The following is a 27004-nucleotide window of genomic DNA, read 5'->3' as shown; positions in this document are numbered from 1 at the left end:
ACCAGTCAGCTGGGATCATCTCCAATTTCGAAAGACTCTTACCCCAGAAGATGCAGATATAGAAGATCAATGGATTTGTGCAGTTATATTGAAGTTCTTCATGTGTATCTGACCTGAATATTGCATGACCAAGACACTCCTAAGCAGTCAAACATCGAGATCGGAATCCAACAAACTTGTTTTTTTCACTAAACACTAAACACTAAACAAATCGCCAGAAACGTTATTGATTTTTTTTATTTGCAACAGTGAAAAGAAGAAGTAGATTACCTGAGATTATGTAGCTTTCCGTGTATACAGTAAGACATTGCACAGTGCAGACATTTGATACAGTACAATATAGCTCTTTTGATAGTAAACAATACTGTAGAACAATATAAAGACTGTGGAAAACGCGCCATAAATTTGTCATTCAAAACACATGGAATAAGCACCGACTTTCAAATAGAATTTAAACGACAAACCTCTGTAGTAACAAAATATTCAGTGCTATGTATATCAGTATTTATAAAAATTTAAAAATGCACTTTGTCGGAGTCAATTTATAGAAACCACAGGTTCATATGAAAATGATTGTATATTAATGTTTCGTACACAGTAATAGTACAGAATCTGACACAATGCGTGTGTGTGTGCGTGTGTGTGTGTGTGTGTGTGTGTGTGTGTGTGTGTGTGTGTGTGTGTGTGTGTGTGTGTGTGTGTGTGTGTGTGTGTGTGTGTGTGTACAAGTGAGTGACCACTTGTAACTGAGTAGTTCAAACATCTTTAGGATTTGCCATGAATGATTTTGGGGCACTTTTCAGGCTGTATGCAGTAGTTGTTGTGCAGAACCAGACCAGCAGGGCACTGGCAACCTGGGACACAGGGCTTGAAGCAGTGACTTTCTATCACTCCGAGAGGCACGTCAACGTTAAAGCAGGTTACAGGACAAGGGGGGCCACACTCGTCGAACACAAAGCCCCTCTCCACCGGACAGCCCACAGCTGTGAAAGACAGGAGCAAGAAAGACACATTGAGACACCGAAAACAGTGTGACCTTTAAGGATTCAAGCATTAGGTTATTGAACTGAACTTAACTATTCATCATTGAAGATGTCATACGAATGAACTGATTCAAAACCAAAGTTAGTTTTTTGAAAAGAAAAAAAAAATCCTTACCTATCATTTCGCGGCCATTGAAACATTCAGAGTGTCCAAAACAACTCCTTATGTACAATAGAGTAGGTTTTTTTTTAAGGTCGAGTATGTAAGATTTAAGGTGATCTAAGCATTAATACAACTGCCTTTTAATAAGTATATACATCATCTGGATCTGAAAACAGTTTTGTGAGCCTTTCTTATCTACATATGAAGCTAAAACGTCCATAAAGGACAGACCAGACTGGTGAGTTTGGTTGCACTTTTTTGGCAGCTTTTGTAGCCACAGTAGCAAATGCAAGGCAGCGAGAGTAGGGATCGGTTGGTTGCAATGCACTTCCTCGCCAGTAGATGCCAGTAAATCCAACACAACTTACCGTTTAAGTTAAATGGTGAGCTCTACTCACCGCACAGTGACGCGCTTCTCCACTGCAGGATGACTCCGGCCTCTCGGCATTGGCTGGCATAGGCCTCCAGAGTGTCGCACAAACACTCATCACTGTTGGCCCCGCAGGCGCAGAGGTCGTACACGCAGGCTGCGTACCACGGCTCAGGAGGCACGACGCGGTGGCAGGGCCTAAAGACAGCGGACTTCAAGACCTTACAGCGGGTGTTAGCCCCCTTCTTGGTCTGGTAGCCCGCTTCTTTGCAGGGGTTGACATCTTCACCCGGACGGCAGGCTGAGACAGAATGGCTACCATTTGTGACCTTAAAAGACAAACGGTGGTACAATTTACAAGCATCCAAATTAATAATTGATATTGTATTCGGACTCTTCTGTGTATCTTTACCCTCCAGCTGTTTCCAAATTCAGACTCTGACAAACTGATTCGTCCGCTGGGCATTCGCAGGTCATCCTGGTGGTAGTTGTTGAAGTTTCCACAGAGGCCGCAGGTTTGGTCCTTATAAGAGCCCGGCACACTCACTTCCAGGTGTGAGCGAAGACTCCACAGCACCTACAGGCGTCCCAGTGGAGGCTCGAGATTGTTACAGTCCGGCCTAACCACAATGACTTCAAGATACCGAAAGCAATACCATACCTTCAGCCCAATGTTTGTGTTGAGTAAAATGGTGTTGGTTTGACGCTCTATGTAGATGAATGGCTCGTTGAGGAACGGCAAAGCCACGACTTCATTGTTCACCTGAAGAGAACAAACATGGCTGAGTGCTTGTTCACAAGTGACTCTTTAAAACTAGCTGCAGTCATTTTAGACACAAACCTTGACAATCCAGTCCTGAAGGAGCTGCACAGTGATATCCCCCAATAACACGGTCACCTCTTTAGTCCAGGACACTCCTTTACGTCCACGGTCGTCATTTGTCACTTGAACACTGCAAAGAAAGATGAATCATTGTCCTTTACAAATTTGATTGTATATATATATATATATATATATATATATATATTTTTTTTTTTTTTTCAATATAACAGCTACATGAAATACCAAAATATAGAAAGCCATCATTGTCCAAATTTTAACTTTTGTTTAATTAAGAAATTATTGCTAAATGTAAGTTGGAAGTTGTAAATGGTTATTGGTGGGGACGACAAAATGGTAAAAGGTGAACTTCAAAAAACAATGCATTGATATATATTTTACACACCAATGTAACATGCATGGCTTATGTAAGGCAGTTTCATTTTTGCAATAAGACAATGAAACCAAGAAGACAATGAAATCTTGTATGTTAACAAGATATAAAAATGTTATTTGTTGAAGCGATGCAACCGTTCTGTAAAAACCAAAAAAGGATGAGAGAACAGACTTGGGGACAAAAGTTTCAATGTTTTTGAAAGACTTTACATAGATTGAGAGGTAATTTTAGCCACAGTTGTGCAGTGGTAAAGCAGGTTGGCTTTATAGTTCAAGGCTTTTACATGTGGAGCGCACCTATTAGATTAATTTGTGACATTGGATGGACTATAAAACGTGTATAGATGTTCATCTTCCTGTGTTATGAAGGAATGGAGTGCACTGGGTGCCTTGTGTCCAACACTATGACGCTAACTTGGTTAAACCCTGATGGGAAGATGAATTGATAGATGTAGGCATTTGGACCTCAATAAATTTTGACCTTATTTTAGAAACCAGGAACAGCTTCATCAAAAAAAACTTGTTTAATGTCATATCACACTTGTTTTTGTAGACTACAGGGTTCCTCTTACCTGAAGTCTCCACCATCACAATCCTGTGCGAAGACATAAGTGCATGTTCCCTGGAAGTGTAACATGCGGCCATCGAAGGTGCGGTAATGGGGGTCGCCGAAGGCAACGCAGGTCGCTGGACGAGGAATGCAATGAGGACAGCACAAACCCGGGACAACTGCAGGCATCTCATCCTAACAGCCCACACACACACACACACACACACACACACACACACACACACACACACACACACACACACACACACACACACACACACACACACACACACACACACACACACACACACACACACACACACACACACACACACACACAGTGTTACACAACATGGATAACTATGATAAATACCAGAGACACGGTGGAAGCTGAAAAAGTCTGCAGTGTCAAAATCAGCCCGGAGGGACAAACCACTGTGATATTTGTCTTTCTTTTGCAGACTGAGGGGATTGGCACTGCACAATGAGGAATCATGGGAACATGTCACAGTATGATGAAGCCCATATGTGTGTGTGTGTGTGTGTGTGTGTGTGTGTGTGGTTGGTATACTGACCGTTGCACAGGTGAGGGGAGGGCAACGCTCACTGTGACAGTGTACTTCTCCGGACACACACGTACAGCTGGTACACTGGTCCACCTCCCACTGCTCATTAGAGTGATACTTGGTGCCCTGGTACAAACATGACGCCCCTGAATCTGCAGACACAGAAGACAAAAACAAACCTGTTGGACACAAGTTTATTCAAAGGAAAAACTCCAGCACTTTGCTAAAGGTTTGCACAAAAATGGGTGCAAACTTAATTATGAACAGGCAAGTTGAGGCTGATTTACTAACAGGATCGCATCTGACAGACAAAAAAAGTAAAACTATAGATTTAGTGCGCTTACTTTTTAGAAGAAGGAATGCAGGGTGTGTGTTCAATATCATGCAAAAGATTAATGAACAATGCGATTAACAATGCCTGAAGACGCTTGTATTTTTTTCGAATGCAATTGTTTTGATGCGTTTGAAAGGGAGGTGTGAATCTGCTCAGGCTACAGCAGTCATGCTGCTGTTACCATGGCGAGGGGCATTTTCTCAGCTGGCTTCATACTACTTTTATTCGTTGAATTCATTAGAAGATATTTTCTGCACTGCACTCTTACATTTATCTTGCCATCTTTTCTCAATATCTTCTGTTTTTCTCCTTTCCACAGCTTTGACTTGGTGACACATCATGTCCAATATTGCGTTTTTTTTCCAAAATTCGGGTTTTCTTGCTGCTTGCTGATGTTTGATAACTTCCTCCACCAACATGCCGACTCACATTTCATTTTGTTTCAGCACTCAATCCAATAACTCGATGACTAACAAAAGCATACAAACACTAAACGACACTGTTTCCAGCAGACTGATCTTGTGTAAACATGGCCTATGCATACAAAACCCTCATTATTCTTCGCTGATCAATCTATTAGCATGAACATGCAATTTAGCATGTTTTATACGTGATCCTTGTAAATCAGGCCTTTGTCTGTTTTGGTGGACATACCTTGACATTCATGGCAGCATTTACCGGGAATCTTCACTTTGTTTTGACCAATGAGGCAAACTACAGGCGGACACTCTTCAATGTTGCACTCCACAGAGCCCAGCTGAGGATGCACACAGACACAACATTTCACTTCAGATGGCTCAAAAGATACACAACCCAATAACAAACTTTGTTCAGGAAAATGAAAAAAAAAAAACAACACTGGTAAAGAGCATCCTGCTTTTGAAAACAGTGAGGCAACAAAACAAGAGCAATCTCCATAGATGAAGCACAAATACATCTCGCCAACTCACAATACAGGTACATTTAACACAGTCATCGGCGCTGTCCGTCCAGCTGGTGCCGTTAGTCACACGTTTGTTTTGTCCCTCGATCACACAATCTGCAACGACCAGTTCAGATATGACTTTTTTTTTTATCCCAATAAGCGACAGCGGTAAGTTTCGGCCATTGATATAATCAGAGCTCACCTTTACACACAGGGCAGCATAAGTCTGGAGAGTTGAACTGTTCACTACGCGGGCAATCCAGTGGCGGGCAGGCTTGGTGTAAGCAGGTCCAGGTCAGATCCTGTGATGGACACGATAGATATAAAAGAGCTAGATTTGAAATATATACTATCTTTATTATTTAAGTGTTGCAGAGATCTTGTTCAGATATTGCTTGATGTTAAAATGTCATTGGTCACAGAAGAAAGGCTCAATGCTGTTTACCTTGCAGTGGCAGGTAAAACAAGGATCATCTGTTGCCGACACCTCGTTCCCGATCAGCGCAGCAGTACAGTTACTGAGAGGCTCTAAACAATCACAGATAAAAACATACAAGAAAAATAATACAAGGAAAGTGTTGATAGAATACAGAGTGTGAACAACAAATTGGTACTGACGTGCGCAGACAGGACAGCAGGAGTCTGGTCCAGAAAACAAAATGTGGTTCTTGGGACAGTCAACGAGACTCGGGCACTGCTTTCGGTAACAGCGCAGGTGTTGCTCTCCATCTGGCATCACCTGAAATACGCGGAGGCTGGATTACAACGGGTAACATCACTATCGTTCATCATTCATGTGCGTGTGCTACTGGTGCGGGCCATACATCATCTTTATAAGTCGTTTTGTAACACTGTTGCTTATCACACTTGAAGTAATCATTCGTCATTATTTGAGGATCATCTCCAGCATTCATCATTCCATTCTTCCTTATTTGTTATTTTTTTTATAGTTTATTTTTAAATATACATATTTATATTTACTACAACTAAATTACAAGAGACTTTTTTTCCCCCAAATCATTTATTTATCACTCATGTTTAATGTACAGGTGATTTTGTTTTTTTGTGTGTCGTACCTCACATGTGCAGATCTGACAGGGGTCATTGGCTGGATGGAAACTCTCCCCTGGTCCATAAACTTTGCCCTCAAATATACAGTCTATTCAGAAAAAAAACAAAAAACAAAAAGTTTATCATTTACCAAAAAGAAAGTTGTGAAACATTATGTGAAATTTCTTACCAGCACACATTGGGCAGCACTCCCCCGGCACAGTGATGTGGTTGACACATGGAGACAGACACTGCACTTCAGAGCATGTGGTCACTCCATCCACACACATACAGGTCAAGCAGGGAGTGGAGTCTGCAAACCAGCTGCTGCCCTCTGGATACTCCTCCCCTCCATACATGCACCCTGAGAGTGAACACATTAGTCAAACATGCTTTTTATTTTCCTGTGATTGTAATCCTCTTATGACTAGATTAACTGGATTTATGTTCATTTTGCGATGTACAGAATTCCATAAAGTCCAAGGAGAGAGTGTTGCTATTCCTTTTACAGAGATAACATCAACTTTCAACATCTGGCAGTTATTAAATATTACTCTGTGTGTGTGTGTGTGTGTGTGTGTGTGTGTGTGTGTGTGTGTGTGTGTGTGTGTGTGTGTGTGTGTGTGTGTATGACAGCCCTGATACTACTACTACTACTACTACTACTACTACTACTACTCATCATCATCATCATCATCATCATCATCATCATCATCATCATCATCATCATCATCATCATCATCATCATCATGATAAACTTTCAGTGGAGTATTTACCTCGACAGCGGGGGCAGCAGGTCGCTGGATCCATCACTTGATGCCTGCAGGTCAGTTTGGGACACTGAGGAGATGAGCACTGCACCTCACCTGTCTATAAGTGGAAGACTTCATTGTTAAGACTATTAAAGGGAAAAATTGCGATTCAAAGACAAGATGTACAATAACCGGACCCGGCAGATGCACGTAGAGCATGGGTTTGACGTCTGCGGCCATGTCTGTCCATCTCTGAACTCCTGTCCCTCTAACATACACTCTGAAACTAGAAAGAAGAGAATCATTGAATATTTCATGAAATGAGAGGTTCTTTGTATTTGTTTTATATAGATATGAAAAGTAGAGCCCAAAATGATAAAGCATTTGACAAAATAACAAGTATGTAAACCTTTACATACTTTTTACTTCACAATCTCTGCAGTTAGTTTCTACTGTAATAAGAATAAGAATAAGAATAAGAATAAGAATAAGAATAAGAATAAGAATAAGAATAATACTTTCTGCTCCCTGATGAAAAATTATGAGCTGCCTGTTGGCTTATTTTTTAAAACAGGAAGTCGAAGCAAATACCACGTAGACATGACTAATTATTGATCCAGACATATGAAAGGGGTACCTGGACACTCAGGACAGCACTGTCCTGGTTTGACAACAGGGTGAAGACAGTCTGTTGGTGGGCAAACCAATGGCAAACAGGTCACGGTGCCTTTGACACAGGTGCAGCTTTGGCAGGGGCTGGATGAGGATGTGAAGGATTGACCGTGGGAGTAGAAACTGCCCTCATACTGACAGGAGTCACAGACCGGACAGCAGTCATTTGAAGGAACAGGGTGAGTGCACTGCACTGGACAGGTTCTCCTCTGACAGCTCACCGCTCCATTCTGTTTGGAGGATGAGATGATGAAATATCACGAATTGAGCAAGACCCTTGTCTCCCCAGCTCTCCAGGACACGCTTAAATATAGTGTAAAACTGATGCAAACTGAATGTGTGTGTGTGTGGAAGTACCGAACAAGAGCAGAGTTGACAGTGGTCATCTGGGTGCGGAAATCGTTCTCCATTGAAGCATTCTCGCCTTTCAAAGTTACACCCATCACACACGTTGCATGAACATCTATCCCGAGTTGGGTGGTTGCACGATATATCAGGGCATCTTCTCGATGTGCATACCACCTCCCCTCTCTAACAGGGAAGAAAAAGAAAAGATGTACCGTAGGTGTGAGGGTGCAGCGTCTTACTGACGCAACCCCCCCCCCCCCAAACTTACTGAACATGTGCAATCCTGGCACTCTTTATCTCCTCCTTGAAATCTCTGTCCATCAGCATAAGTCACACCTTGAAAGCGACAACCTAAACACACAGCCAAGCATCAGTTACTTGTTTACACGACATCACCTGAGCGGGGATTTTACGTGGGCGGAATACCGTCACAGCTGGAGCAGCCACACTGGTCTGTGAGCGGGTGAGGACAGCGGACTTGTGGACAAGGTTTCCTCAAACATCGAACTGAGCCACTCTGCAACAGAAGTGTGTGTGACATTGTGTGTCAGGAGCTGGATCAAGTGTGCCTGTGTGTGTGTGTGTGTGTGTGTGTGTGTGTGTGTGTGTGTGTGTGTGTGTGTGTGTGTGTGTGTGTGTGTGTGTGTGTGTGTGTATGTGTGTGTGCTGATGGTACCTGGCAGACACAATCAGTGCAAGGGTTTCTTGGGTCAGTGACGGACTGTCCATTATAGAGGAGTGCATTGTTATAAAAACAGCCTAACAGAGAAAGAAAGAAAAAAATAATTCATGTTATCATTTTGTAGTCATGGAGTCAAATAATAAATCTGAGGAAGATGACCAATATTAAAGTTTGACCAGACATACGTTCACATTCCCCACAGCACTGTCCAGGTGCTTTGTAAGGGTGACTGCAGTCTGTACGACAGTCCTTCACGGAGCAGGCCACCTCCCCGCCGCGACAGTAACACACACTACAGGGGTCACCGTCGCTACAAAACTCGCTGCCCTCAGGATATTCTTTACCACGATGCATGCAGCCTGCAAGCAGGCCTCAATTAGATATGGACATATCTTTGATAAAACATCCAAAGCTGAATGTACTGATGTAACTGGACCCGTTGTTGTTGCTGTTACTCACCCTCGCAGGACATGCAGCAGTGTCTTTGGACTGGGTGTTTACAGTTGGCAGGTTTACAGCGTTGTCTCTCACACTGAACAGAGCCTTCACGGCAAACACATACAGAACACCGGTCTGATGCATCCTCCCATGTCTCTCCATTCGCTCGCTGTCGACCCTCATATAGGCAGGCTACAACAGAGATGTGTAGATTATTCATGATACAAGCACCTATTCTTCTATTCTTGCTTTATCTAAGTTTCCAGACTGTGGCTGTTGGATGCAAGAGCTTCATGGAGGCTCATGCACCCACTGACATTTATGGGTTTAAGCAATTTATCCCCCCCCCCCCCAATAATGTATTGATAAGAGTTTTGGCAATTCTGATAGTAATAAAGTCAATTATATATTAACTTGCTAATAATGTAATGAACTAGAAAGAGATTTTTTGCAACCATGATTGAGAGTGTTGCAGAATATGTCCCTTCAATGAATGAATATGTTGATTATACCTATTTGTAATAAGGAAATTGTACAAAACCTGCAAAAACACTTACGATATTGGATCAAATATTTACGTGTTCTATTACAAAAAAGGCCAAAGTTCTTACACGATTGCTCGCTATTATGTTTTTAGTCATTATTACATTATTGGTTGTTACATACTGGAGATACTGTATCTCGAAATTGGATTGTCGCCATGTTGTAGCCCTCATATTCAAGAACTTATACCATCACAGGTCTGGCAGCACTCTTGTGCCACAGGGTGAGAGCAAGAAGCACGGGGGCAGGGCTTGCGTTGACACTGAACTGCCCCATCATGGCAGTTGCAGACTCGGCAGTTGTCGGCGGGAGGCTGGAAACGCTCCATGTGTCTGTAGGATCTTCGTTCATACACACAACCAGATGGAGGAGCTGCAGGATCAACCAGGAAAATGATCATTTGCGCAGTTCACAGCACAACATATTAGTAGCAGAGCGTCAGAAATGTAGCAGAGAAATAAAAGATCACCAGATAATATTAGAAACTCTATGAACAGTCGGTGAAATATGAAATTTCAACATTTGCATAATGTCATATTTGAATTTGAAGCAGGTTATTTTCTTAAAATTTGAATTATTTCATCCCCGTGTGCACTTGTCTTTGCTACATATCCTTACCAGGACACTGGGGACAGCACTCTCCCCTCACAGAGACAGGGTTGGGGCATGATAATGGAGGACACCTTCTCATGAGACACTGGACGTTCCCATGCTACAAAAAAGCAGTGTATATGTAAAAAAAGAAAATCTGCTTCAAGACAACAACAGCCAATAAACCCAAACTTGATTGAGAAGTGATTTTTATAATCCTTACTAAGCAGGTGCAAGATCTGCATGGATCCGTGGGATGGGCAAACTCTTCTCCGTCACGGTACTCTCTCCCAGCATGCCTACAGACTTGTGAGTGGAGAAATACTGTCTAATAAACATTTGGATCTGTTTGATGAATAAATGTTCCGCAACTTTGTATTTTCTCATGGTTGCAGTTGTTCGGGCAATATGTGGTCCAGGTCAGAGCGATGACATTTATCTTCCCTATCTCGCAATTCCATTCCTCACCACTGGTTTTAGACGAGCATGATTGTCAATACACATTTTCACAGCAAAGAAAATTGTATTCTTCAACGAGAAGCATGAATGATGTACAGTTATCCAAACGTGTCAACATTTTGGAAATGAAAAATTTTGTCTATAAAATTAGTCCCACCTGTGTGGATTCTGCAGATATAATTCCTCAGCATTTTGGAAAGAAAATTTGTCCAGATTCCTCCCCTCTGCCCCAGCATGTGAACGCATCGGGATGAGTCAGAGAATTATGAACCAATCAGAGGCCGCCTTTCAAAACGTCTATACCACATGGTATCATTTGATCAGTCAAGTTGCTTGATAATGGGCGTAATACTAAACTGGAAGTCATTTGCGAGTTGTGTACTCCAGCCGATAATTGGCTACATTTTGGCGAAAAAAGATGAATTTCGGCAAAATTAAACAGTGACAAGTAGTAATCGTCATTACACAACATATTTTAGAGGCTTTGAGGAACACGTCCGATATTTTTTCGGTTGTCTTTTCCGAAAATTGACTGTCCAAATGACGGCTGGACGGCTCGCTGCCTAAACCGTGCTCCTCACACACATTTGTAGGATTAACAAATTTGGCATCATTCTTGTACATGTTGGTGTCATGTGAGCAGTCTGTGAAAATCAGCTATATTCACTTCACTGAAAAAACAAGTTAATTGACAATGCAATAATGGAGATAAATCTGAATTTGGGGTACCTGGGCATTTAGCGCAGCACTCTCCAGGTGGGGTGTAGGCGTTAGCGCATGGGAGTCGAGGACAAGGTCGTCTCTCGCATGAAACGGTGCCGTGCTGAGGAAAAGTGAAGCCAAGCAATTTTATTTTTGGGCGCTTCACATCAACGAGGAGGAAAAATTGCGACAGATGCAAAATAAAGGCAAAGAGAAGAATAAAGGTGAATGAAATCAAAGAGACAATAAAAACAATAAAGGCATCGTTAGCAATTCAAGATAGGGGTAAGAAAGTAAATGGAATATAAACGTTTAAAGTGCAATGCAGCAAAATAGAAAAAAACATTTTTCTTTCTTTATTAATCAACGGCAGGAGCAAACAAAGGTCTTCCCACCCGGTATTAAATTTTTTTTTGAACCAAAGTCAAATATAGATGTGTTTCATTTAGCGACGACTTAAAATTGTGTAAATCTCTGTTGTGCTTCAAAAAATATTGAAATGTAAAATAATTAAAGGTTACAATGAAAAATTATTGAAGTCAGAAATGATTAATAAGAATAACTCAGAGTAGGTTTTAGATTTGTTATTCTTTTCTATTACTTCTGTTATGTTTTAGTTCAAAAGTCAGAAGGTTTTTTTTTTTCTTTAAAGAGTTTTCCCAAGTATGTACTGCATATAAAAGCAGCTTCTGCTATTTCCTTATAAGTTTGGTTCTTTTTCTCAATGTGTTGTATATTTCAGTTTTCTAGTTTAATGGGGTTTTGTTGAAAAAAATCTCTTAGCATGGGGCTGAAATGTTGAATCTTGGAACACATTTTTATGAGTCGTGTAATGCTCACACATATTCAAATAATGGGAATTCTAAAGAAAGAATACCATCTACTTTCATGGAGACGTGAAATGGAGGTGTCACCAAAGGAAAAAAAAAACAAGAAATATGTTTTGGACTTAAACTTTGTAAAGCTTTGTAAACCTTTCGTATTATGAAGTCAGTTCTCTGTGTGACAGGAAGAACGTTTAAATACATGGGAATGAAATTGACGTGATTGGGTTTTTCTGGTGATATGCAGAAGAGGATATTGTGTCTGAAGGCATGTTGGATATTCCGTTTGTGAACAGAAATACTGTACACACTCACCAGACAAGTGCACGTTTGGCAGGGCTGGTCGGGGGTTGTCAACGTCTGGCCATTGCTGTAGACGCGACTGTTATAAGTGCAGCTGTCGCATGTCGCGCAACAAGAAGCTGGAGAGTGGAAAGAAATGGTGTGAAAACTACACAGGTCTATTACAGCTCTTCCTTATACAGTCACAGCCACAAGGTCTTACCGCGGTTCCTTGTGGGATGCTGACATTGCTGGGCGGGGCAGCGAGTGCGAGAGCAGACAACCTCCCCATTTACACAGGTACAGCTGGAACAGGCATCTTCAGTTTGCCATTTGGCGCCCTCATGATATTCCACTCTATTCGACACACACCCTACAAAAGCACAGTATAGTACAGTATGCTCATTGTATTTACTAGTGTAGTGAAGACCTAAATAATAAAGGAAATCAATGTAAGTCAATTACCTCTGCAGGTTGGACAACACTGATGTGGATCTCTGACTGGGTTGGAACAATGAACAGGTGGACACTTCTCTTCATGGCACATTACATTCCCAGCCTAAAATCGAGGTTAAACATCATGCACACAGATAGCAACATCAGAGAAGAAAGCTATTTTTGGGGATTATCGTTTGATTGCGTTATGGAGATTATATGGAATGTATTGTGGAGGCTTTCAGTTTGATTGTGCAGTTCATGAAGGGTATTTGTACGAGTCCCACTTGGAACATTTCACTTAATCACGGCATTGTGTGAAGTTTTCTCAAATCCACACATTAACCTGTTTATAGTTTGAGTGCAAACTTGCCTTACACCTGCACTGCAGGCAGGGCCCACTCCCAGCAGGGATGAACGTTTTCCCATCAGCATAGACTTGTCTGTCATACTCACATTCTGTAGGAACAAACACGCACCCTTTCTCATTTTTGCATGAATTTGGGGGAAAAATACAAAACTGCATGAAAAATTTTCTTTTTTCCATCTACCATTGCATGTGGGGCAGCACTCTCCTTTACGCTTGGCTGGGTGACTGCACTTTGGTGGGGGACATGATGAATCCCCCCGATCACATAAAACTTCACCTTCCTAGCAGGGAAGGGGTTCATGTGTTACACTCATAGAGTATGCTGTCAGATAAAAACTTCAAATCCATTAAAGCCATTAGAATAAGATATATCCCAATGCACACACTGAGGCTCCTCAATAAAAGTTGATCACATTCACATATAACAGTTCAGAGAGACGTCTCTGATTTTGTACCACCGGATCATAAAATCGTCACCAAGTTATTTTAACTGCAGTCAAGACACTTAAGAGGCAACTCTTTTTCCTTTGAATAAACTCACAGAGCAATGGCAGTGGATACAAGGGTCTGTCTTGGAAGAGAACTTCTGTCCATTCAGGTACACTTGGGACTCATAATCACACCGGTCACACCTGAGGGTCACCAACATCAGATTGTGCACATTTTCAAAACAAATAGATTTATAATCGACCATCTTAGCGTCAAAAAAAGATTCCAATGTGACAGAGGTGTAAAGGTGATGTAGAGGAGGTATTAGGCAGGTTTCTTACCGCGGACAACACTCTCCAGGATGATGCACAGGGTTGCGACACTTCAAGGCAGCACATCTAATGGCTGAACATGCCACATTTCCGTTCTGGTAGAGAAAGGTCACAAGTTCAATCAATGTATCCAAATACAATATCCACATTTCATAACAGCTAGACATACCACACAATGACACTCCTGACAGCGGTCTCCAGTAGGAATAGCTGCTCCATTGGGATAGTCTCGTCCGTTGAAACTGCAGGCTAAAAGATTCACACAGGCAAAGACTGTCTCTTCAATCTGCTGAGCACATATTGGACAAAAAAAACTAACACGGAAACCCACCTTGACAGACTGGACAGCACAAATTGGATGGAGGAGGAGCAGGGTTTTTACAGGGAGTGTTACAGGGCTCCCTTCTACATTGAACATTGCCTTCCTGTTGAGGGGAGATAAGTGTCACTCGAAATAAAGACAAAGATAATTTGGGTAAGTGTGTCGATATCTGGTTGATCAGACTCACCGTACAGTAGCAGATGTCACAAGGATTGCCTGCTGACCTCCACTGGGCTCCATTATCATACCGGACTCCGCCGTGGGTGCAGCCTGCAAGCCAAATACCTCAGATGACTTACATTTTCTGGTGCTTCCAGGTGGTGTTAGTGGTTACATGTAAAAGGACTAGGAGAAGAACAATGGTCCACTAAATTCCACACCTCCTTTTGAGAGATCGTAAACGTGCAAGATTCCAAAAGTGAGATTAACATTCTGTTAATCAAGCTCTAATGGTAAAGATCTAACTGATGAGCCGTTTGCTGAGGGAGGTTTGACTTTTGTTCTACGTGGTCCCAAAGTGGACCGTATGGTCAGTGGTTGTGGGAAACACAGACACAACAAGATCTGGAGATCAAGATTAAGATTCTTCATTATTTGTTTTAATGTATTTCTTTCATTTCGATTAAAGCTTTAATGTTTGTCTTTCATTAATATATTTTTTATTTATTTTTAAAGCTTTTCTGTATTTCTTTAATTTCTTTGTAAAGCACTGGGAATTGCCCTGTGTTTGAAGTGTGCTCTTTAAAAAAATGTGCCTTGCCTTGCTTTACCACAGCAAACTGCATGTGTTCTGAAATCTCTACTTTTTCAGTGTTAGTGGGGCATTGGATTATGTCACAGATTATTGCTGTGTAGAGGTTCTGTTCTCCTTACTTCTGCAGTCATTGGGTGTGGGTGGCGCAGGAGTGCAGTCATTGGGTGCGGGTGGCGCAGGTGGCGCAGGAATGCAGTCATTGGGTGCGGGTGGCGCAGGAATGCAGTCATTGGGTGCGGGTGGCGCAGGAGTGCAGTCAATGGGTGGGCATGGCCGGGGAGGACAATCCCTGTTACAATCCTGTTACCAGAGAAGAGTCACATAAGTAAGAGAGGAGGGCGACGAGATCAATACATTTTCTTTGGCTGTGTGTCAAATGCTTACATCGGGTCGTCTCCGACAGTCTTCGGCTGGTGTGTAGGACACATTATGAACTCTCCCATCCGGCTCACAGCCTGAGAATGACACAAAATCTCTAATTCACACTGAGTATTGAGTTTCTAAGTGTGTATTGAAGTTTTAACTCATTGACGTGTTTATAGGTATGTAAAGGAGAGATGAGGAATGTGGAAATATGCTGGTCACTCCCTTTGCCCTGTTTGTCTCCACAGGCTTTCTTCACCTTTTGAGTAAAGTCACCGGGGAACATCTGGCTCTGCTCTCTTTCCAGTAATAACAGAACAGCATGGCTCTGATGTAATATATACATGCTTGCTTTAAAACACACATTTTATGGACTGTAAGCATAACCACAAGTGTTTTCAGACTTCAAGACATGAATCACCACCAAAGTCAGGTTGTAGGAGTCCATTAAACACTGAAAGAAATTTACTGCAGGAGAGAGAGGCTGGACACGCGGGAGAATATTCTACACACAAGATCACATCACAACCATGACAACTTGTCTAATTTTGTGGCTGAATGAATATTGTGTATTAAAAAGTGTTTCCAGCATAGTTCATACCATATTTTGCAGAGAAAATTTCCTCATTAATTAAGTATTTAAGATGCCCATCAAATATTACTTTTGCTCATCTTGTACATTATGGAAGATAATCATTTTAATGACAAGTCTGCGAAGTACCGAAACAATGTGTTTGTTTGTGTGGGACGGCATTAATCACAGAGTGAGAGCGAGCCTAGTGAGGCTGCCTACTGTGCCAGCAGTCAACCAGCATTTCCTCCAGCAAGCCAAGCGTGAGCAACATCAAAGTGTGAGGGAGTGTGAGCTTGTGAGTGTGCATCAACTCAGTGCCATTGGAGTGTTTTGGCCTACATGCAGAAGCAATTAGGGGAAAGACAGATGAAATAGCTGAGATAATGACAGAGGGAATCATCAAGGGGGTTAGAGGAGGGACATTGGGCTATTTAGGAATGTCCATGGCAAAACTACACACAATAGTAATGAAAGAATCAAGTTCACATCACTTTGTGGGAGTTGGAGAGACCTTGTGAGATGACAGAGAAATAGTGACAGAGAATCCTCATTGAGTCAAACAGGAAGTACAGTCCCACCTATTTGTTTCATCAGACAATGACAAGTGCATTTACACAATTATCACAAGCGCTTCAACTATACCAATAAAAGAAACGGCATGAAGTTAAATACACCGCTACAATTACATACAATGTAAGACTACCACCACTCATAAATCAACTGCTTCTACTAGTTTCCCCCCTCTGTCTTTATGTTCTCCAATGACTAAAATGCTTTTTGCAAATAGAATATACACTATATTGAACAACATTTTCTGATTCCAGCTGTATGTTTGTTGCTGTGGCTGTAGGGCACATTTCATATTGAGGAACACTTCGTCTGGATGCGTGGTCCCTTTGAAAATAAAACAGAAATGTAAGTGGACAAACTGCAGGGTTGTGCAAACCTTTAGCACCAAAGGGCCACATGCAAATACTCTCTACCTAATCAGGTAACTCCACTCAAATTTGACCAGAGATGAAATGTTTTGGTTTTTGTTGTTCTGATCCATACGATGATTAATGATGCATTTCATTCGTTGTATCCATCATTTTTAGCCGTTATTTTTCTCTTGAAATCTTGTCTGTTTCCATCAGCTCACAAAAACTGTGTAAATACAATTGAAAAAAAGTTGATGTCATCCTGCTTCTTTCTTCTGTGACAGGTTCCTTATTCCTTTTTTCTTCTTCTCGGCAATCTAGCGTTGTTGGTTTTTTTTACCAGTCGTGGCATATCAGGTGGTTTCCAGTAGCCGGGTCACGCCACTCTATGAAACAGGAACCGCAATTGCGCATGTTGCAGACAGCCTGTGGGTAACCATGGCAACGGGCATCATGGCAGAGGTCGGGGCAGGTGATAGGTGCAGAGCCAAGGGGACAGCCGCTGTACCAGTGAAGCTTGAAACAAAACCTAAGAAGAGTGTTTCAAAGAAAAGTGGATCATAACTAGGAATGAAATACTTACTGTTTTGAGAATTATTTGTTTTATCACGCATGATGTGGCTAATGATGTAGTAGCCCCTGACATTTCACCTGAGATTCGCCTGAACCAAGCAGATGGATGTTAAAGCTTTTGTACGATGCATAAGGAGCAAGCTGCATGGCTCTGCTATCAAAAAGTCATTTTTAAAAATCTCAACTACTACATTATAATCATGGCTAGAAAACTGAGTGTGAACTTTACTAGATTGTAGCTATCAATCCACAGTGCGAGGATGGACTGTGGACCTGTTTGATCAATGGTTAAACCTGTAATTACTGGCTAAGCTGAGCTTGGAACTGGCTGTGCAAGACTTTAGTCCACTCATTCGCGTGATGCAGATACCTGTGATCTGGTGTGACTGGAAGCCATATCTTGCTCCTCTTTTCAGCCATGTTATCGCTTTCCGAGGTATTTGGGCCCACCCAGTTCTGATCTAGTTGGCAGTTTCGATTGCGGCATTTGCCTGGGACAAAAGTCATCCAGTCCCATGTGCCCCAGTGTTGGGGCAAAGAGGTGATGGGAGGACAGGTACGGGTGATATGGGCTAGAACTTCATCACTGGAGGACAATAACTGTTGCTGTACGTGGAAGTAGATACGAAGGTAGTGCGGGCCATTGAAAAACCAATTACAACCATCTTTATCATACCCATCTGCTTGAAATCCAAATGCATCAAACCCACTGCGATCCAAGCCAAATGGGTCAAACCCATGAATGTTATAGCCATTGTCTCTAAATGTCTCCAATATCGTTTTGTCTTTGTGTGTCTTCACGTCACTCTCTTCTTCATCCTGCTCTTTCATCCATTTCTTCTCAAACACAGTATTCCTGTGTATGCCAAACCAAGAGACATTTGAACGGTTGAACCCATAGCGATTAAAACCAGACATGTCGTATCCTTCCCTGTCGATGGAGTCCAGGTTGAAGCCGTCTTTAGTGAAGCCCCACCTGTCCCAACCACTTCGGTCGTACCCGTCGCGATCATATCCATATTGGTCGAAACGACCACTGTCGTGGGACATCGACTTGTTAATGCTGTGTTGCTGATATTTTGGATTACCTTGAGGGTGAGTTTGAAAAGATGTAATATTACAAGGTGCACCAATGGTTATGGGCACATACACAATGCAAGCCTTCTGCTGGGAGAAAATCACATCATCAAAGTTAACGTCAAATGGCTTCATCTTCACATGCCATTGATGAGCAACTTGGTGATAGCTAGATGTTTCCCTTCTTGGTGCAGGTTGATGTTTTTCTTGCCACTGCTCCCACAGCTTGTCCAGGAATGCTATGTGTGACAGGTATAAAGGGTCGTAAGCAGCCAGAGGAGACGCCATGTGACCCCCGACCCAAAGTCTGAATAGCCCGGAAAAGGTTTGCAGTGACTGGGAGAACACTTGGAAATCTGCCTGGTTTATAGTCTTATGCAGGGTCACTGCATCTGGCAGCCACACCTAGGGAGTAGCAGAATATCATTAAGACAGGTGTGTAGCATGGAAGATGCAGTTTCAATCAAAGAAGTGCAAAGCTACATGACGAACCGAAGAGTTGAAACTTCGTCTCAGACAAGGCTTCCAGTAAAAATGGGGAGTCAAGGCCTGGAAGGGGTGATGCGGTACACAGCCTGTCTCTGGTTCACCATCTCCCCCAAATAGTCCAGCCTGCCACGCTGCTGAGGACTTCATTGATCCAGAGTCCACTGTCCATTCAAAATACGGAATAGCCATTTTACACGATGACACTGATTGCAGTTCATGCTCCACTAATCGTAGAAAGTAGCGGTGCCAGGGGAGGAAGAACTTGTGATGTCCAGCCTGGGGGGCAAATTCAGCTCGCAGGAGTGCAAATTCCTTCCACACAGCTAAATTCACATGTAGGGATAAACAGAGAAAAAAGACAAACAAATATAATAACAATTTCATAAAAACAAACTGATTTGTGTTTTTAAAGGTAAGAAAAATGACCTGGCTGGGCATAGAGCTTCCTGACTGCCCGTTGATATAGCCGCCTCTCTCTCAAAGTGAGATCTCGTATCTCTTTACGCTGGATGAGGTGTCTGCAAACACAGTCGACTTTGCCACTTTCTGTGCATGTGCAGTCTTCACAGCCTTGCCTGTTAGTTTTATTGGATCTCAAGAGTTTTCGTTGGGAGAAGCAACCGCAGCCTCCACCACAGGCCACATCCGAGCACTTCATTCCAGGAGAGAAGCTCACCACCTGTGTTTGTTCAGGTAGGCGATTCACCAAAGCTTGACACTGTGTGTGAGTCAGGTAGTCACATGTAAAAGTAAAATCCAGATCAGCGGTGCAGTTTGTTTGTTTGGGGCTTTCTTTCATATCTTGAAGTTCTTTATGAGGGAACCCAGTATTGCTGTACCAAACTTCATCCTCCATTATAAGGTTGTCATCGCCCAGAAGAGTCCTGTTCACAGATGTGATGTTGTATTCAAACTGGCTGTAATGCCATGGCTCACTGGGATACCTCTGTCTGGGTTTGCGGAGGCAGCATGCCCCCAACATGCACTGATTACGACAGGCATTAAAGGAGGGGAAACTATTGCTTCCGTTTCCTGTGCAGTCAAGGAAGTCCTCACAGAGCCCAGACGTAGGATTAAAGGCCCATCGGAGGTGAAACGACTGCACTCCTTCACAGTTGTTCTCTGGTTTGGACAGCGAACAGGTCTGAAAATTAAGGAGGGGGACACAGGGCCTCTTACCCAGCCGAAGACCCAGCTGCAATACCCACATCCACACTGACAAACGACAAAACTAAGACAGGCACTGCTATTGGGCTCGCCCAATGAAGCAGGCCAGGCAACGCTTTACAGTTGTGCAAGCAAAAATACCAGGCAATAACGTTAGTGAACTAACTGACTACAACAGTCACATCAAAGGAACAGTCTGACATTGTGAGAAATACAACAATTCATCGTTTTGTCCAGTCTGTTAAAAGCTAAGCAGGCAAGACATGATAAGTCTTTGCACTGGGAAGAAATTGATCCTGACAAACTCCTATTGAAATGGACTTTTTGCAAACATATTTCCCACAATGCCAAATCCTCACATTACGACTAATATCAACCGTATCATAACATAGCAAAGGAATGGCAAATAGAAATAACAGCTAAAGAAAAGGTTCTAATCCACCAATTTCCAAAGTGCAGGCGTTGGACTCCCCGAAGATTTTCTCATTATAAGATATTGCTGCTAATGACTGTTGGAATCCATTTGCAATATAAAGCACAACTTTTCCAGTGCTAGTTACCGTATTTAGTTTGAAATTAAAAAGAAGAGTCCGATCCACACTTTGAAAACCACTGCTCTCTAAAATATGAGAAACACCAACAAAAAGTACTGCAACGCAACACTAAACATAGGAACATTTCTCATTTGTAACTGTGACCCACCTCAATCATTTGAAAAACCCTGGAGACCTGCCAGGTAACCAAACATCCAATAAGAACAAATTCCAAATCAGTGACAAACTTAAAGAAACTGACAGGATGCACATGAACACACATGACTCAACACACTAAGATGAGCTGATCTCATTTTAATAGAAATGGTGGTAATCTACTGTAGTCCACTACTTCAACAGGGCCTAACAATTACCTGTCTCTGCTGTCTGTGACACACTGGTCCTCTGTGGTTGGAGGGACAGGAGCAGTGAAAGCCACCGGGGTCAGAGGTGAAGGCGAGACATGTGCTTCCATTTTGACAGGGGTTAGACAGACAGGGGTCAGGAAGAGGAACGCCCATCTGCAAACTAGCTACTCGAGGCCATTTGTCTGTATTAAATAAAGTATGCAACCAAAACCAAGATAAAGACAGATACTGTATGTATACTGTATGTGAGTGTGTGTGTGTGTGTGTGTGTGTGCGTGTGTGCGTGTGTGTGTGTGTGTGTGTGTGTGAGTGTGTGAGTGTGTGTGTGCGCGTGCGCGTGTGCGTGTGTGTGCGTGTGCGTGTGCGTGTGTGTGTGTGTGTGTGAGAGAGAGAGAGAGAGAGAGCGGGACAAAGAATAGGGTGTAGAGAAACAACATGAAAAAAGAGACAGATTTGACATGTAGATGTAACTGAATCACCTCCTTGGTTGAAGACAGGTCGACATGACACCCTTGCAGATGTGCAGGAACACACAGTGTTGACATCAATCTGCCAGCTCTGACCCTCCTGCATTTCACGTCCTTCCCACACACATCGCCCCCTCACACATTCACATCCTTCCAGGTGTTTTACACGTGATTGCAGGTCTGCATTCTGTCAGTTGAAAAAAAAGAAATTGGTTTCATGGTGGTTTTTGAGAAGTCATACATTTCAAATTTTGAAAAAGCAATTGTTACCTGAGCTTTGACCATGTCCAGCATTCGAGCCATCTCCTCCAGCCTTTTCTCTAGCTTCCTCATCTTGTCCTCTCTCTGTGCCTGAGCTGAGGGTTTTACCTCTTGAGGAGTTCCAGGAGGCCCAAACACCAAACCTCTGTAGTGTTGATCGCTCTGAATGTCCCGGACATGATGGTTGATTTTTTTCTTATTCCTGTGGTCTGTTTGAAGTTTGGTGAATGAAGCATCCCTACTTTTATCAGTCTGGGAATCAGGACTACGTGCCTCTGCGCCCTGAGATGAAGATAGAGCATCTGAAGACAGAGGAGACATGTAGTTTAATGTTAGGAGATGGCAGTAAGAGATTCCAGAAAAATGTCTGAATGCATAAAAAGAGCAACGTTGGAGACTAAACAAACATCCTGGAAAATGCTCTCGAAATTAAGGAATACACGCAGGAATAATAAACAAACTGTTGAGAAGAATTTCAGCTCAAGGCAGTTATGATTTAATGCAATCACAGGGGTCCCACTACTGAACTTTAACTCTCAGTTGGAATGACTGGATGACCTTGTTGTTATCATGCAAGTAGAAATGCAATACATTACTTAGGTTAAACCAAGGGGAAAATCATGGTGGTAAAATAAACAAAAGGGGAATTTTATCTCGGTCTCCTGGCAAACTGTAACAGTGGATCACATGGAAAGCCCTGCAGCATAATATGATAAATAGATATTTACATGTACAGGCACGTTTCGTTAAACCTACTGTACATTATGTAGCGAGTGAACTATAAGCATTATGTTGCAGACTGTGTTTACAATGGAGAATGAGAAAATCCAGTTTGAGGAGGATATCTTTTCTTTACCTGTGCCATTGTCACAAATCCATGGGCGCTGCTGGTACGCTTTCAGTGAAATTTCAGCTTTCTTCAAATATCCCTGCATCAAAAAGCACACTGATGTTCAAAAGGCTACGAGATGTATAATACAGACAAAGAGTAACCTGAAAAAAAGTTTGGAAATGCGATGGTCACTAAGCTAGTGACCAGCGTGAAGAGGAGGAGCCGGTTTGTTAATTTATTTCTTTTGTTGTACAGCACAGAAAGGCATTATATAAAGGTCCTTATTGTTAGAAATCACTCATTTACTGATTGTAGATAAGATAAATTCAAGTCAGTTTGACCCTTTGAAAGCAATTCATAATTTTGTTCGGGGGGGGGGGGGGGGGGGGGGGGGGGGGTTGTGTATAAGACAAATTTTAAAAAATATATACTTACATTAAATTTGGTTTCTTTCTTTCCTGGCATGCTGGCAAGTGTGATGACAACATCTTGAGGCAACTCCAGGCTTGAATTTGTTATTGGTAAGACTGCAGGTTCTTCACAGTTGACGAAAAATGTCAGCTTATCAGGCTCCAGGCTCACCGCCAGCTGGACTAATTCCTCCCGGGAGAAAGGATTTCTCCTGGGAAACTGAAAGCTGGAAAGGCCTTGAGCTCTTCCTCCAGTCTGGTAGTCGACACGCAGAGTCTTACTGACAGTGGAGGAGACGATTTGGAAAATGGGCAAGGATGCGGACGACAGAGAAAAAACAGTCGCGTTGGACCCTGATGTCTGGTGGCCAACCACATGCACTCCAATGCTACCCTGAAGGTTGGAGTACAGAAAGTGGCAATATTCCTGAGGGAGGGTTAAGTGTGGGGCTCGAGGACGTATTTTATACATGACACTGTTGGAGCTTTGCACTCTGGCCACACCGCTTCTTGGATGGGTCATGTTCAGGGCAGCCATGAGGTCTATCACTGGAAAAGAGAACAGAGACTGTCAAACCCATGCCATCAGACGGATGGCACTGTGGTTTCTAGATTATGATGAATGTGATTCTGTGTGTGAGGATATTAGAGTGAAGCCTCTTATCAGTGGGTATGGGGAACACACAGCTGCCTCAATGACCTGTCACCTGTGTGTCACAAGTCTCTCTTGTAAAGCAATTAATCTTACTCTCTTTAAACGTGGTAGATTCTTTACAGCTGGAAATTGACACATTTAAAATGAGTTTGTTTTCGTAAAGGTTGTTTTCCACATGTGTAAATGAGTCACATGTCAAGAATTTTTGTAACCTATATTCCAAGCATACTCCATATTCACAAAAATATTCTGTTTGAAATTGTTGTTGCATATTATCTTATGGCTTATATCTCCCACCAATCACCATTTAGTCCATATAAAAATCAATTTGATGAGAAAGACTTGAAGTCTTTATTGAGAATATTTTGATCATGTGCGATTTTTAAGTGTGAAGCTCGAATTGAATGACATTTAAAACAGTTCTATCTTCATATTTTTCGTCTTCCAGATTATTCTAGAACTTATATGAACAAAAACAAACCCAGAAAATAACAAATGGAGCAAGCTTGACAATCAAACAGTAAAAGAGTTGTGTGTTCTTCTCACCATTGTCTTGGTTTGGACCGGACTGTCCGCGCACAGTCACAGTCCGCGCAAAGAGCCAGAGCAGAGTGATCTCCAGCAGAGCCACCGTCCTCAGTGCGCCGCGCTCCATTCCTCCACCGGGGAAAACAATGATAACAAACTGCAAAACCTGATTCCAAACACCTCAGACAAAACCCATTGTGTACGCTGCCCTTTAAAATACCGATTTCGTGGATTGTGCGCTTAAGGTTTTTCCCAGCCTGTCCTCAGCGAGCAGACTTCTCAGGACGCACAGGGGGAAACACGGAACATCTGGATGCTGGCGGGGCGTCACTTCTCTGCAGTCACACACTCACATTCACCCCCGGGGCCGGGCACCGGACTTTCACTCAATGATCACTAAGTAGTCCGGGGATTAATTGCCAGGTTGTCCTTGTTTTTCTCATGAATGACAGAGAAGGCATGCATGTAAAATAAAATACAAAAAAAAGTTCAGGTGTGCAGAGCGCATGAGGTCACTGGCTCCTGCCTCTTCCCCGCCAGGCACAGAAGGATGTCTGAGTGAGAGAAGTCGTTCTTCCTCTATTTTCCTTCCTTTTTTCTTTTTTTTCAAGGAAAAAAACGCTTCTCCACCCAGCACTGTTCTTTGGTGTTGAATCCCAAGACCCTCTTCGTGGTAATCAGCTAAAACCCGGTATGGAGACTGGATGGGAGCCATACTCAAACAGGCAAAAAAGAAAAAAAGAAATGTGTGTGTGTGTGTGTGTGTGTGTGTGTGTGTGTGTGTGTGTGTGTGTGTGTGTGTGTGTGTGTGTGTGTGTGTGTGTGTGTGTGTGTGTGTGTGTGTGTGTGTGATGGGGGAGAAAGGGAGGAGGAAGCGAGGGTAAACACGAGTAGTCATGTTTCACTGCTTTGGAAACAGTCCCAGAGTGTGTATCCCCTCCCACCCCAACCCAACACACACACACACACACACACACACACACACACACACACACACACACACACACACACACACACACACACACACACACACACACACACACACACACACACACACACACACACACACACACACACACACACACACACATTGTGTTCATGTAGTATTCTTGCATTGCACCCTCACAACCACTATCTCTGAGACATACTGCACAGAAAGCTAGACATATGCCCCCATCACATGATAAAGTATTTTGATGGGATAACATATTTCATGGAGCAGAGGGAGTTGCTGATCTCTCTGTAAGGAAAACTCTTATCCATCACAAGCAGAGCCATGCTAAACATCTAAGGATGATCTTAAAGATCTTCCCACCCTCTGGCCACATACCAAACTAAACCTTGGCCATGACTCATGTCAGCTAGGCTGTAATAATCCCAATTAAGAGTTTTCCCCACAGGACTTCCTCTTTTGGCTCTGTATACGCTTCTCAACATACACAATAGCTCTCTGGAGGGAAAGCACTGCTGAGCTGGGATGGTCAGTTCAAATCTGTCGGTTGATAAAAGAAATGCTGACAATGTCAATGGGATTTGACATCACATTTTCTGAATCCATTTATGATATTCACGATTAGTAAATAATTCCTGCGTTTATGAGCTCTTTGCAAACAGATGTGTCTTTTCTTTTTTGTAACATTAGATTGGAAGCATATCACACACTGAGTAAGTTGTTTGTTTATGGATGAATGTACATTGTTTCAGGGATCAACACGGCTTAATCGTGTCAGCTCAGTTTCCTGACTCTGATTTCAAGTAACAGTCTTACTAGAAACTCTCTATCTGGAAAAACAGATGTCTTTGTCAACGCCAATTGTTGTCTGTCTGCCATCACCCATCTTTTTCACCAAATCTCTGCTGACATCCAGTGGCCATGTCCAACCACAGCAGATATGAATGCCCTATTTTCTGAGTCCCATGATGAGAATAACTACATATTGTTCACTGTGACTTATTATGACAAAATAAAAATGTAAAAAAAGAAGCAACATTTACCCGAGACTATTATGCTTGCCTGCAGTGTACCACCTATGCAGTGTTCAGTCTTGTGTTGAGCTCAGTTGGCCCCTGGGGCAAATTTTAGACACTAAAACCTTCCCCTCTGACAATAGAAACCTCACACAAGGCAACCCAAACATTTCTGATGGAGCCAGACGATATGCTTTCATCACAGAAGCCCTTAAGTTATGTGCAGACGTCTATCTTTACTCTACCTGCGTCTTTGTGTGTGTGCCTTTACATGCTGGGACAAGTGTGTGAAAGGATGTGGGTTAATCTTCAGAAGACAAGCAGCTGAGGTTTGATAGGTAATCCCTTGTCAGGCCCCATTATGTGTCACACATTGCTAATTGTACAAATCCAATAGGCAAAAGCTTTGTGGACAAAGTAAATTCTCAGACCCTTTTAAACAGGCTCTAACCTTGAAATAAACAATACACGTCCCCCAATGATATGCAAGCGTTCACGACCTATTCACAAAAACAGACTGCATTTCTTGTGAGGCCTTGTGGTGCAGCTCCGACAGCGTGATCGAGGCTGGACTGGGTTCACTCTGACTTTTGAGTTTGCACGACAACCTGTCAGCGAAGGTCAAGTGTCTGCACCAGACAAATCTTCTAAATTCACTTGTGACCTCGGTGTCTAACCTCACTGTGAGGTTATTGGCACCTCTAATCTGATCCAAGTCTTTGTCCTG

The 27004-nt window shown here is 42.6% G+C and overlaps 1 protein-coding gene across 1 annotated transcript; it reads right to left on the bottom strand.

The window, feature by feature from the left end:
- Positions 1–212: 212 nt before the first annotated feature.
- Positions 213–25059, bottom strand: kcp (kielin cysteine rich BMP regulator). The gene is made up of 44 exons (XM_080474792.1): positions 24530–25059; positions 24328–24438; positions 23152–23675; positions 22741–22813; positions 21894–22186; positions 21667–21810; positions 15477–15547; positions 15212–15392; positions 14348–14441; positions 14186–14265; positions 14026–14111; positions 13797–13887; positions 13437–13536; positions 13259–13344; positions 12916–13009; positions 12674–12823; positions 12484–12590; positions 11372–11465; positions 10407–10489; positions 10211–10304; positions 9782–9964; positions 9071–9241; positions 8797–8970; positions 8606–8688; positions 8356–8446; positions 8198–8280; positions 7939–8112; positions 7547–7811; positions 7107–7195; positions 6934–7027; positions 6348–6521; positions 6184–6266; positions 5726–5846; positions 5553–5635; positions 5310–5409; positions 5133–5221; positions 4837–4939; positions 3858–4000; positions 3305–3477; positions 2358–2469; positions 2178–2279; positions 1929–2093; positions 1545–1845; positions 213–983 (listed from the first exon to the last, which is right to left on the bottom strand). The coding sequence occupies exons 2-44, from the start codon at positions 24434–24436 to the stop codon at positions 766–768; spliced, it is 5928 nt and encodes a 1975-aa protein (XP_080330918.1). The 5' UTR covers positions 24437–24438; positions 24530–25059; the 3' UTR covers positions 213–765.
- Positions 25060–27004: the final 1945 nt, after the last annotated feature.

The sequence above is a fragment of the Lipophrys pholis genome (assembly GCF_963383615.2).
Source record: "Lipophrys pholis genome assembly, chromosome: 11".
Lineage (NCBI taxonomy): Eukaryota > Metazoa > Chordata > Actinopteri > Blenniiformes > Blenniidae > Lipophrys > Lipophrys pholis.
This window is presented reverse-complemented; position numbering and strand designations above follow the sequence as displayed.